This window comes from Labrus mixtus, chromosome 19 (genome assembly GCF_963584025.1).
Source record: "Labrus mixtus chromosome 19, fLabMix1.1, whole genome shotgun sequence".
NCBI lineage: Eukaryota > Metazoa > Chordata > Actinopteri > Labriformes > Labridae > Labrus > Labrus mixtus.
Genome location: NC_083630.1, coordinates 8,186,647 through 8,200,000, shown reverse-complemented (window position 1 = coordinate 8,200,000; position 13,354 = coordinate 8,186,647). Strand labels below are relative to the sequence as shown.

General features: G+C 41.4%; 1 protein-coding gene across 1 annotated transcript in view; it reads left to right on the top strand.

Annotated features, from left to right (window-relative positions):
* The window catches only part of LOC132994354 (kinesin-1 heavy chain-like), a 24,259-nt gene extending 12,068 nt beyond the window's left edge, over positions 1 to 12,191 (top strand). The window contains exons 12-26 of the mRNA XM_061064667.1: positions 458 to 648; positions 1,572 to 1,640; positions 1,946 to 2,152; positions 2,247 to 2,390; positions 4,599 to 4,787; positions 5,020 to 5,137; positions 5,854 to 5,909; positions 6,145 to 6,254; positions 6,341 to 6,442; positions 6,526 to 6,586; positions 7,355 to 7,426; positions 7,936 to 8,040; positions 8,149 to 8,362; positions 9,135 to 9,249; positions 10,877 to 12,191. Coding sequence (XP_060920650.1) covers positions 458 to 648; positions 1,572 to 1,640; positions 1,946 to 2,152; positions 2,247 to 2,390; positions 4,599 to 4,787; positions 5,020 to 5,137; positions 5,854 to 5,909; positions 6,145 to 6,254; positions 6,341 to 6,442; positions 6,526 to 6,586; positions 7,355 to 7,426; positions 7,936 to 8,040; positions 8,149 to 8,362; positions 9,135 to 9,249; positions 10,877 to 10,883 — 1,760 coding nt within the window. The 3' untranslated portion in view covers positions 10,884 to 12,191. The remainder of the gene's footprint in view (positions 1 to 457; positions 649 to 1,571; positions 1,641 to 1,945; positions 2,153 to 2,246; positions 2,391 to 4,598; positions 4,788 to 5,019; positions 5,138 to 5,853; positions 5,910 to 6,144; positions 6,255 to 6,340; positions 6,443 to 6,525; positions 6,587 to 7,354; positions 7,427 to 7,935; positions 8,041 to 8,148; positions 8,363 to 9,134; positions 9,250 to 10,876) is intronic.
* Positions 12,192 to 13,354: the final 1,163 nt, after the last annotated feature.

The window sequence follows — 13,354 nt, the reverse complement described above, 5'->3', positions numbered from 1 at the left end:
AGCAGTCCAGCAGCTCCTGGGTCCCGCACGGTCAAATTGATGTTTCTGTTCATCCAGTCTGGTGGCTTTAAAGAGAGCCGTGTGTCTACTGTGTAGAGATAGAAACAGTAATCTTACCATAACCAACGGGGCTGCACCTGAAGAGATTTTATAATTGTCGTAAAGTTATGTAAAAATCAGAGCCTAACACTAACTTCCACGAGGGGGAGATTTTGTCTACAAGATGCAAACAGTTAAAACCCGGTGACAGATGCTGGATGGAAAACCTGCTGGAGCACTTCCACAACTTTTTGGTTTAACTTTGTGACCACTTGGAGTTTGAACAAAGAGGGGCCCGTGTTTAAAGCTAAACCTTTTACAAATACAAGCTTAGGTTGAAGGAGAAGAGGAGGAGGAAGGAAGGGGACATGTTAGACCCAACACAGAGACTGATGTTCCTGTCTGCTGCCCCCTACAGGAGAAAATGTGCCAGCAGAAGAACAGTTCGATAAAGAAAAGGCCAAAGCGGAGGTCCAGGCCCTGGATGGTGCGTTAAACAACGACAAGCCAGCAGCCCCGCCTGCACTCAGCAGCCTGCCTGGAGTCAAACTCACAGATGCACAGAATGGGGCAGAAATGGCCAAACTCTACAAGGAACTGGATGACAAGGTGAGGACGGATCCACCACAAAACACTTGTTCACAATAAGCTGTCAGTTTACTGAGAATGTCTGTGTTACATTTGCTGAATGTTCACAGCTTGCTACAGCTTCTAGGAAAGTCACAAATGCACATGCTGGTGTACAAACAGCAATGATGATTGCTGTAGTGTATTTGGACACTTAGTGGTTATAATAACCGGATGATATAGATAGAAAAACATTTCATAATTTATTCTTGTTAATTGGATGTTTACTTCTTGTTTCAAGTAGGATTTGTCTCAATACCACGATTTGAAACTTTGATACGCTACAAGAAGAAACAGCAACAATATTGATACATTTTTGACACCACAGCAACAGAAATAGAAGTCTCTTCATGTTTTCAGTTTCCTGTTAATTCTTGTTTTCAAAAATGTCATGTTTTGTACGTCATGTTTGAGGCCATTAAAGCCTCTTTTAGACCAGAGGAACTTTCCCCCGGGACGAGGGACCTTTTGAGGAACTATATGCATTTCAACCACAGGAACCGGCTCTAAATTTAGTTGTGGGGTAAAAGATCTACCCCTAAAAAAGACCCTGCTAGGGGGGTTGTACTTCTGAAGGTCTAGGGACTTCGGGGCTGATTAGTCAGGCACAGCAGGGTATTAGATCACCCGCCGTGTTTAATAGACTGCAGCTGAAAATTCACTGTTTTTCCCACAATTTTTTTTTTCAATCAATGTCTGGCTGTTACGATTATGAAAATAATCAAAATACACTATTTCAGACTAAGCAAGACAAACCAAGGAACATAACAGTACTTCTTGTGGCCAGCAGGTGGCGTGATTGGCTGCTGTTCAGTATCACATGAGGTTTTAGAACAAATTTAATAAGTGATGTATTAATTTTCTCTTTTTCCTCTCTGCTCTCCTCCATCCCCTCCTTCCTGCAGGATGATGAGATTAACCAGCAGTCTCAGTTGGTGGAGGAACTGAAACAACAGATGATGGACCAGGAGGAGGTGACCCAATACCCCCTCTTCCCTCTTCCCTCTCCTCCCATCACTTCCCAACTCCCTCACGCTGTCTTTTCCCTCTAGCCCTTCCTGTTAGCACAAACCCAGTCTGACAGCTGATAGCAGACCATTAGTCTCCCTGCAGGAGGGGTCAGACTGTAACTCACCCTCAGCGGGCAGCGCCTCGGCCTCACAGATTGAACACATTAGCTCAACAGAAAAGTAGTTAGTAGATCCTGTTATGAATTTCTGACTTTACTCCCCTTTCACCCTTGTTCTTTTCTCTCTTCACTCCCTTTTCTCACCCGTAGCTCTTATCGTCCTCCCGACGAGATCACGACACGCTGCAAACTGAACTCAACCGGCTGCTGGCGGAGAACGACGCGTCCAAGGATGAGGTGAAGGAGGTGCTGCAGGCCCTGGAGGAGCTGGCGGTCAACTACGACCAGAAGACTCAGGAAGTAGAGGACAGAGCAAGAGAGTTTGAGGCTCTGAGTGAGGAGCTCAACCAGAAATCGGTGCTTTTTTCTTTTGATCGAAATCAATCGGACAATTTAAAATCCAATGACTGTACAACTTGTGTACTTACTGTTTGTTTTCATCCACCACCAGAGCTCCCTGGCCTCCATAGACACTGAACTCCAGAAGCTGAAGGAGATGACCAACCACCAGAAGAAGAGGGTCAATGAGATGATGTCATCATTACTCAAAGATTTGGCTGAAATTGGCATCTCCATGGGAAGCAACGACATTAAGGTTAACTATAATTACACGGTGACAGAGCAACAAGTTGAAACGAGAATGATACATATCTCTCATTTCATCACCTGCTGCCTGAATAACACGTGTTCTTCAGGATATGCCTCTAATTGTTCGTCTTTGTTTTCACCGTGTAACACGTGTCAAGCCCTTTGGTTCTGCTCGTTTGTATCCATTCATCATCACCAAGTATCCAGGCGATACTCAACTCTCATTAGAGATGGATTTGTGTGGGCGGCAGCTGACAATTCTTTCTATTGTCAGTTCATCCCTTCTTTTGTTTCAAACAGTACATTCATTTTCATAACAACCTTTTGAAATACAGGGTATACAATGAACCATTTGTCCGCTGAAATTGCCCATTTTGTCTTGTAACAATCTAAAAAGGCTCACAAACACTCAAAAAACCAGCAAATCCTCAAAATATAAAAAGCTGAAACTTGGTGATGTACAATTACGAAATACACCATAAAGTGTCAGTAAACTACATCTTACATTCAAGAAGTGGTATTTTCGGATTTCCCTTTTCTGTTCAACAAGAAAGTAAAAAAAAAAAAGAGATTCAGTTTACAAAGATAAAAAAGAGAAACGCAGAACATTTGGAAATCTACAGTCAGCAGATTTAGCATTTTTACTTGGTAAGTGTTAAAACGAATGTGGATGAACTTCCTCTCATTTCACTCATTTAAAACCTGAGATTTTCTGTTATTTAAGAGAGGGATCCTGAAACTTTGGAGTTTTTGTCTCCTTCGTTCCCATCCTCTGTGCAGTGTTATCACAAACACACACTTTATGTGAGTACGTGTGTTCTACAGCAGGCTGAACACAGTTACATTATTTTGAACTCTTAAGTTCAGTTCCTGCCTGATCTATTTCAAACTGCACTCTTCTCCAAAAGAGAAGGTCAAGTGTCTCTTGTGGAAACCTACAATTCTGCTGGTTTGTTTATGTCAATCGAGCCTAACATCACTGAAGTGGAAATTTAACCTGTCCTGTGCCAGAGCTACATCCTACGCTTTTGAACTGCAGATCTTCAGAGTCTCGCGCTGCACATCTCAGAGATCACGTCAGACAAACGGAGAGGCCAGAAAGTGAATAAAACAGTCAAGAAAAAGTCCCATACTGGCAACAGTGTTTAACAGCTGAATAATCTTCAGTCATTAATCGAGATAAAAGCCAAAAGTTTGATCCTTCTCATGTCTCAAACTTTGCTGTTTCATATCAGTGTAATAGTTTAACCAAACACAACATCCAATTTAAAGATGCCATCTCCTTTGTTTCACTTTACAGACTAAATAATGAATCAGTTGATCAAATCATTTACCTCCAAATTAATGACTGTTAAGGATTATAGCTAAGTGCATCCATAGGATGTATAGATTACCTGTACATGGCTGCTATGAAGATTTATAGACTACCACTATGGAACCTCAGATCCTCTGACACTTGTTTGCTCTCCATTCCCCACACCAACCTGCAGACTTTTAGGGAGCAGAGCCTCCAGTGTGGCAGCCACCCAACCTCTGGAACTCTCTCCAGACAATTACCCAGAATGTTACATCATAGGACATATTCAAAAAACTTTTAAACACCCATGTGTTCAACATAGCTTATGGACTTAGTTCATTGTGTTCTTTTGTTTGTGTATTCTTATGTAAAGCGTCCTTGGGTCCCTTGAAAGGCGCTAAATACATTTCGGATATTATTATTATCGTTGGAAGGAGAGAGTTTTGCGTTTTTTATGTCATCATCTTTTGAGGCAGAAGTGGTGCTATTTGGACAAGAGGGTGGTCCTCTTTGTCCTGGTTGTCAGGTCATCTTTGTGGAGACTGGTCAATCACAGGTAGCCTGGTCCCAGAGCATGTGCTGCTTCGTCGTTTATTCTCTCTAAATGAGACCATCATTTACAAAATCTTAGCATGCTGGATTGATGAAGAATTTAAACTTTCAACTTGAGACCATAAACTGATAATTACAATGCACTGATGATTTACTTCAATTGAGAATTAAGGATATTTTTGTTTAGACTTTCATACAATTGGACTTCTTATTGCAGTTTTAGTATATTGAGCTGCTACGGTCATAGAGTAGACTTTAATTTGACAGAACATGTTAATGTTTCTTGTAGCTTTTAAGACACAATATTTAAATGATGATCACAAAGCACATCTTCATACGTCTAAGGCTGTTTTTCTGACCTCTCAGCAACAAGAGGGCAGCGGCCTCATCGACGAGGAGTTCACTGCGGCTCGTCTCTACATCAGTAAGATGAAGTCGGAGGTGAAGACGATGGTGAAGCGCAGCAAACAGCTGGAGAGCACAAAGGCCGAGAGCAGCCAGAAGATGGAGCAGACGGAGATTGAGCTGACTGCCTGCCAGCTCCGCATCTCCCAGGTAACTGCTGCTTAGCACCGCCGCCGCTGTGATCATGGATCCTGTCACCATAGTGACGAACGTGGCGGTTAATTAAACTGGCAGAACATGAGCTTATCAATCAAACAGCAGGGTAATACGCTGGCAGGTTGTTCTGCATGTGCTTCACTTTTTGTTCTCGGTTTTAAAAAGAACTGTCATGGAGTTTTTTGTGCCTTTGAATCACAGTTTTTTTGTTGCTGTTGTTGTGCAGTACGAAGCTAAGATCAAGTCCCTGACAGACTCCCTGCAGAATGTGGAGCAGAAGAAAAGACTTCTGGAGGAAAACCTGGACTCTCTCAACGAGGAAGTAGTCAGGATCAAAGCCCAAGGTGAGCACATTTTAGTCTGCAGCATTAACCCTTTAAAGGTCACATTTGTTACTCTTTTTCAACCAGTTTAAATAAGAGCTCCCCAAAACATGTCTGTAACGTTTCTTGTTAATAATCTACTCTGATCCTGTATTTGATCATGCTTATAACCCCCTTTCAGCCATGCTCAGAACAGGCTGTTTCTGTGTCTGTAGCTTTAAATGCAAATGAGCTGTGTCTGACCACGCCCCCTCTCTGGAAGGGCTTGCGTGGCTCGGGCTTTCTCGCACCACGCACAATCGTTTACGGTGAGAAGGCAGACTCAGACTGCAGAACTAACACCTAGCTGTGGGAGAGTCGACACCTGGGGGAGGGGGTTACTGCCCTTTGTGATGTCATGACGGGAACATCTCCAGATGTCCCGGTTGAGGAAACATTTTCTGAAAAGTGGAGCAGGCAAAAGTTGGAGATGATGGACTTTCTCCTGATAAGAGACATATATCAGTATTCTAAAAACATGGTAAAGTGTATTTTGCATATGTGATCTTTAAAGTATTTGGTGGCTGAAAATTTTTCAGGACTCTAGATACCAATTTTACAATCAGGATGATAAGAAAACAAACCGTGCTGTCCAGTCTCTGTAACATCACTAACAAAACCTGACTGAGCCCCCTGGAGCAGTCAGTTGACACATGTTAGACTAAAACTTCACATTTGTGATTTTTGTTTTCTATCAGAGAAAGTAAATACCATGGAGAAGGACAGTGAAATCCAGTCTGCTAATGAAGTCAAGGTACAGTTCTGTACTCTATTTTATTCATTTGTTAAACAGGGACACAGGCAATGAACATTGCGTCATAATGTTAATAACACTGCAGATGCCAAACACACAGTTTTCTAGCCATGGCTTATTTGAAACCCCTGTCCCTTGCTAGGCTTTTTGGATGAAATAAGGCCTTCCCTTACAAGGATGGCTTTATTCTCTCATACACTTCTAATTCTCCAGTTGTATGTTTGTGTTTCTTCAGGACGCTGTGGAGAAGCAGATCCTGTCTCACAGAGAGGCCCATCAGAAACAGATCAGCAGCCTGAGAGACGAGCTGGACAACAAGGAGAAATGCATCACAGAGCTGCAGGAGTAAGACACAACATCAGCCAACGCTTCTCCCTCCATTCCAGTGACCCACAGCGGGTGTACTTACTCTGTTTCTGACATGTGTTTAGTCTGAACCAGAAGATCATCCTGGAGCAGGAGAGGCTGAGGGTGGAGCACGAGAAGCTGAAGGCTGCTGACCAGGAGAAGAACCGCCAGCTGCAGGAGCTCACGTAATGTCTCTTCATATAATCTAAAACTGCTTGTGTCTTATTACACTATAGGCTGTAAGTAACAAAGATTTTACAATGTGCAGGGTGCAGCAGGACAGAAGGGAGCAGGCCAAACAGGACCTGAAGGGACTGGAGGAGACTGTGGTCAGTTATTGCATGTTCTATTGAGTTCATCTGAAAAAGAGCTTAATTTGTTTTAAATACAATCAAGATGGAGGGAATTTCTGTTAACTTAACCCTTTTTTAAAAATCTGAGGTAGTAGGCAACTTGTAAACAGAACATTCAAATCGGGCTCCTCCTCCTGGGCTCATCTCTGCGAGAAGAACACGTCCACGGCAGGGTTAGCGTGTACCTTTACTGCTACACCAATTGCCCCAAGAGGGATTAATAAAGTTGTTTGAATTGAATTGAATTAAATTGCTTGTAATTAAACTGCAAGCTACCTGAGAATATAACGTTTAATGTCATGGAAAAGCCAATCATTTAGCATGCTATGTGTCCACATGGACACATATTCAGATAACCACCTCGCCTCTGTTACTACCTCTGAAGCTGTACAGAGGGGGGGAATCACTTCGTCCCCTCATTACACCTCTGGGATACATTCAGACTGCAAAACGGCTTGAAACTGCAGCCTGATGGGGCTTCTGACAAAATGATGGGTACAAAATGACCGCTTCCTCTAAAATGTGGAGCAGCTAATATTACACTGTCTGATGGCCATGGTTATGTTCTGAGTGATTAGAGATGAATCCTCTTCATTAATGTGTGAAGCTGTGAGCACCACAAGTTAAATTGTGTTCAGCACACTTTTATTGGGATGAAGGCAGAAAAAGGGAAGGAGAGGGTTTCTCGTGTTGTGAATTAAAAACTTAAATATCCCCAAACCTTTTTTCCTTCTCTTCACACAGGCCCGAGAGCTGCAGACACTCCACAACCTGAGGAGGCTCTTTGTCCAAGACATGTCCACTAGAGTCAAAAAGGTAAAACTCCTGTCCTGTTCAATCTGATCTGGTTTTGATAGACTAACATCACAACATTTACCTGGAATGAGACACACAGATCCATATATTTGCTCGTGCGCCGGCTGCACTCTATTTAATTTGCACCATGATGAAATTTTAATGCATCTAGGGAACACAACAGAAAGTCTCTGGGAAAAAAAAGTAGGCCATCTGATTCTTCAAAGGTAGCAGCTGTAAATTAGGGATCCAGGCCGTCGGTGTTGCCGCTCATCTGCAGCCCTCAGGCTGAGGCTGGAAGATACAAACAGAGGAAAAGCGTGCTTTCCTTCCTGGAAGGCACACAATCTGTCATGGTGTAGTTCTCATTCAGAATCTGCCATTCATCATCTGATTTAGCAGCAAAAAGCATGCTCTAGATTTTGGGCGTGAACAAATGAATTTGATGAATATTCTTTAGGAAGGTAAATAATGACTGAATTTAAAGATAAAACATGGAGTGATTAAAGTCCTGTGCTTTGCTTGGGCAGAATGCAAAATCAGACTCGGATGACACAGAATGCAGCGCTGCCTACAAACAGAAGATCAGCTTCCTGGAGAACAACCTCGAGCAGCTCACACAAGTTCACAAACAGGTAAAAATGTAACAAAACACACAACACTTCCCTCCAACCTTTTTGGGTTCAAAATGTATTTTGTCCCTCTCCAGTTACTCTTTAAAAGATCTGTTGTGTCTTCTGTAGCTGCTACGGGACAACGCCGACCTTCGGGGAGCGATCCCTAAAATAGAAAGGCGTCTCCGGGCCACGGCTGAGCGGGTCAAAGCTCTCGAATCAGCTTTGAAAGAGGCCAAAGAGAACGCAGCCAGTGAACGAAAGCGCTACCAGGAGGAGATGGAGCGCATTAAGGACACCGCCAGGCCCAAAAACATGGGCCGGAGAGCCTCAGCACAGATAGGTGCAATAATCAATACTCTATATGCAAAGTAGAAGCTTTACATTTTCAGCTAGCTCTACCAAATCAAGTTCCACTCTCATGTCTGTGCAATCTGAATGGATCTAGGGTCAGGAGGCGATTAGCTTAGCTTAGTTTAGCATTAAGACTAGGACCAGTGGGAAACAGCTAGCCTGGCTCCTGCTCAGGTTCAAATATTTGGCTACCAACACATTGTATGCTCATTCATTAACATGCTCTTCGTTCTTTGTTTTATCCATACACAAAAAGAAATGTTAGCAGATCAATATGTGCTTTATAGCATGTTCAATATCTATTCCTGCTTTCACACTTGCACAAAATTCCTGAAGAGCTCTTGAATTTTTTCACTCTGACTTTATCCTGCATTTTCCCTGACAGCCCCCTAAAATGTTTGCAGCTTGAAATCTTGAGTGAGGTGATGTGAGGCTTGTGTACAGACTAAAGAAAGCTGATATACCAGTTTCATGATTTGTTTTTAAGTTGTTGGTATATTTTGTTAACTTTGGATAGAGCCAGACTAACTGCCAGTCCTTATGCTAAGCTAGGCTATTTACACCCTTACGCTAAGCCAGAGTTTAACACACAAATCTGCAGGTGCTATCAATCTTCACCTCAAACTCTCAGAAACAAGAAAAAAAAAGTTTTTCCAAATAAGACAAACTTAATCAAAACAAAGACATGAGATGTGTGCTTATACTCTACATGATGTCTGTGTGTGTGAGAGACTCATGTAATCTGTCTTTGTTCAACCCAGCCAAGCCCATCAGACCAGGCCAGCTGCCGGGAGGCCCTCTGATCCCCGGCCTCAACAGATCCAACCTCATCCAGAACAACCTGCCTCCTGGCATCAAGGAAGGGGGCAACGACAGGTAAGGGAAGAACACACAATCTTCAGAGCCTTTCTTTGATATCTGTCTGCTTGATATTGTCTGATTAGTCTACTTTATTCACATTAACGATTAACCCAATGAATCATATGGTGTTCTCCATATCCTGTTAAAAGCTCCTGTGAGTAGTTTTAAGCTGGTAACAAAACAGACTGTAACTAATACTGATGCCTCCGTGTGACCTACAAAAGCATATACCATGAGTGACACATTTTGCCATTTCTATGCAGTTATTTCATGTGCCTTTAGCCGGTGTCAGAAGAAGTGTTACAGCATGCTGCAGAAACACTCACTGTTTACATTTTTCCTGAGCAACTATTCCCAATAATTGATATTTGATTGAAATCAGGATGATTTTAGAAAACACAACTTACACATGAAAAGGACAAGATCAGCAAAGAGAGGTTTTAAAGTGATCAAAATAAAAACAATGAAAGACATGACTTTCTTTCTAATGTAGATTAAATAGGATGAATGACACTGCTTGTTTGAATCAACATCACTTAAAGGCTTTTTGCCTGTGTTAAAAATGTGATTTTTCACACTTAAAATGTAATAGAAATCAAGTATATCCTCTGAAAATAACTCTGTGAGTCATGACTGTCTACAATGGGTGTAACACCCGAGTCCCACTGTCTGTGATGTTTTCAGAGTTTTCAGAGTCCTATCTTCAGTTTGTTTACATCGCCCGGACGGCCGGCTGACTCCTCCCCTCACGTATAAAAGTTGTTTAATTGAGGGACTAGAGAAAAGAAGAATAACATACTGTACTCACTGCTTAACTGTGTTTCTAGATCACGCTCATTTCAGGTAAATTTACATGCAGTGTGAAGATACGCTAGCATTAGCATGCTAACACAACAATGCAGCGCGAGTTGTTTTGGTTTCATGCTGGTGCTCAAGGGCGACATCTACTGGATCAAAAAATGTCATATAAAGCCTTTAAAGTCTCAAATTATTTCTAAATATTTTGTTTGTGTTTCTGCATTTATTCTATGTTTCAATAGCCCGTTTCAGATTGCAATTTCGCAAGAGCACCGTAACAGAGCTCAGCCATCCTTATGCGACGACGGCGTGATATTGGTATTCAAGTCTGTGCATTCCAGATTTGCGAAAGGCTGAGGGAGCTTTACATACACAGACAATCAGACATGAACACACACACACACACACAGTGCTGCTGTCCCCCACTGGCTCCACAGATCCCGTCTCACCCCTGCAGTGCCTCTTTTATTACCTCTGAAGCCGGCACAGAGGTGGGATCACGATTACGCCTGTGATGTTTTGTGAAGTTAAAACGTCACAGGTGTCGTTAATATCATGCCTTGAATAGCTCAAATATGTTTGACTTTGTTCTTTATTTAAAAAGTTCTGAAGTTTCAAACAATTTCAGTTATTTCATCAATCAAATTGGTCCAGGTCTCAGTATAGTGATATGAAGCATTTCAAAATACTAGAGTTCACTCCAGTGGCACAGAGCAAGTAGACAATTTGAGATTTTGTATTTTGTGTTTTCCTTATCCAAGTAAGACATCCAAAGAGATGACATGTCGATGCAAGTTGACTTATAGACTAACTTCTTTTTCTCTTCTGTTTTTTCTTCCTGCAGCAGCTGAAGACAGAAGACAGTCAACCAAAGAAGAAGCCAAAGCACTTATCCCAAAACTTTAACCATTCATGCACCATTCTTCAGAGAACCCATCAAAGTCTGTATATACTGTATATAAGTCTGACCTGTACTGTAGAGTCCTTCAAGCCTTGGCGCGACATGAAACCGAATAACCATTGCTGCATTTCAAAACGAACACATCACAGCACAAGTTGATCTGTTACCAGGAATTGAATGAGAGATCTATGGGGAAGGACTGGGGCGCTGGTAGCCTAGCGATTAGTGTGTGGGCCCTCCAGAGCGGACGACACCGGGTTCAGGTCTGACCTGTGGCTCCTTCCTACATGTAGACTCTCTCTCTGATAAATATAGGGAAGGACTTATAACTGTTCTCTCGTCTACAGTAGGCCAATAAATACATGACATTTTCATATATGCATTACTGCACCTGTTCCGTCCCTCTGCATGCCCTGCTGTGGATAAAATCCAGAGATCTCTTTGTGACACTCTTTTTGCCTGTGCATCATTATCGTGATTATTATTATGATAGCCTGTCTTGACCAATCAAAAGTACATTTAACCAGAGCCATGTGGTTAAAATGATGATGTGTCACTATTTGATCCAGGTGAGTGAGAGCTGAGAGAGATGATATTTAGCCAAACGTTCCTCTTTAACACACAAGTAGAGCAAGTGTTTGCACCTCCTGCCTTTCATCCTGACCTGTTCTTCCCATCTATAAATATTCATGGTTTCAAAAAGCCATGAACTCCTCACTCCTTCCTAGAGATTATACGTCAACAGAACAGAAATCCGTCTTTGGCTCAGGGCAAGAAAAGTCAGGAGACATGAAAGTTATTTTGACCTTATTTATGCCTCTTAGCTGCAGACGAGTGATCACTTGCATTCACTAAGACCGTTAAACATTTGTTTTGTGTTTATTGTATCCAGATTTGGATGGAAGTGGTTGACTGACATTCCTCTCATTAAACGCACTCCTGATTTACACTCAACACATGCAAAGGCATCTTACATTTAGAGTTAACATTTCTAAATTATTAAGATGAACTTACCTAAACTTGTTTAATATTTTAAAGTAAATGTTCTCAGCAATTTTAAATTATTCTTTTAAACTTTATTGAATCACTGGAGGTATCGTCATTGTCTTAAAGATGATGAGTCATCAAGAAGACTGTGCAAGTGCCTGTTCACATTTGTTGCAGACCAAATGCTGCAGTGTGTTTCCACCATGGATTTTTGTAGACTTGTGACTCAAGTCAACTTTTTACTCTAGAGATAATAAATTCAAATTGGAAATCCTGCTGTGGTTCATTTATTTGCATTCAACTGCTGGTGTGAATTGAAATTACATTCAGGTTTCTAAAGTAGGCATTGAGATTTTACGGTTGCTACAGAAGGAGGTGAATCACCAAGTACGGGTTTTTATAAAGGAATTCATCTTAATGTTTGGTTGTATAATAACTAACAGATTGGAATTTAAAAACTGGATGTTGACAGCAGCTGTCCAGTCAAGATACGCCAATAAACTAAAATAAGCAATATGGGTATGAATAGAAATGTTGTTTGAGTCATTTTTCATATTTGTGGTTTGAAAGTGGAATAAAAGTGTTGTCCAATGCATGCATGGTTTTTGCAAAAAAAATTAAGCTATACTTGCAAGAGTTTACAATGTTAACACTGAAAGAATGTAAAATGTACAGAGGTAGTGATCCAGAGGATGTTTGTCATTGTAACACACAAGAGTGAGTACAATGGGTTAAAGGGTCTGTAGATAAATATAAAAAAATATGAACTATCAATGAAAAACTATTTTAAACAATAGGAAATATAATGCCAATGTCATTCTATTACAGTCACAAGTATATGAGATTTAATTTATTTTATTAGTATTTCCACATCCCATAATATCCTCATGACAGGCCTTACATTTTTACCAAACAATACTGGAAGCTGCTGAAATCATGTGTCTCCCGTCACTTCCCTTCTCACACCAACAGGGAGCGCTTTAGCACAAATACAAATTCACAATGAGAAGTGGTACGGTTAGATTAATGTTGAGACGTTCATACATTATTCTAAAATAATGCAAACAATGCATTTCATTGCCTGAGGCGTATTTCAGTCCCCCTATAGTCTGAGTGTTCCCCATTGAAGATTTGCCATGTTCCTGGATAATCTGAGCACTAAATCATTCATGAACCTGCATGGTTAAACTCCCTGCTGTGATTGCCAGATACAGCTCTGCTGAGTTGGGAGGGATCATTCTTTGTTTAACATTTTCTGATGCTCGTATATGGCTTTGAGAGAACAGAAGTCATATAGTTTTGATTAGAATCAGTAGGCTATATGTGCAATTATCATTTTGATTGAGGAGATATCAAAAATAAAACTATTCAAGATTTAAAAGGGGATTTCCAGAAACTCCATGTAAGACCCCCGACTGTCCGCGGACCACATGT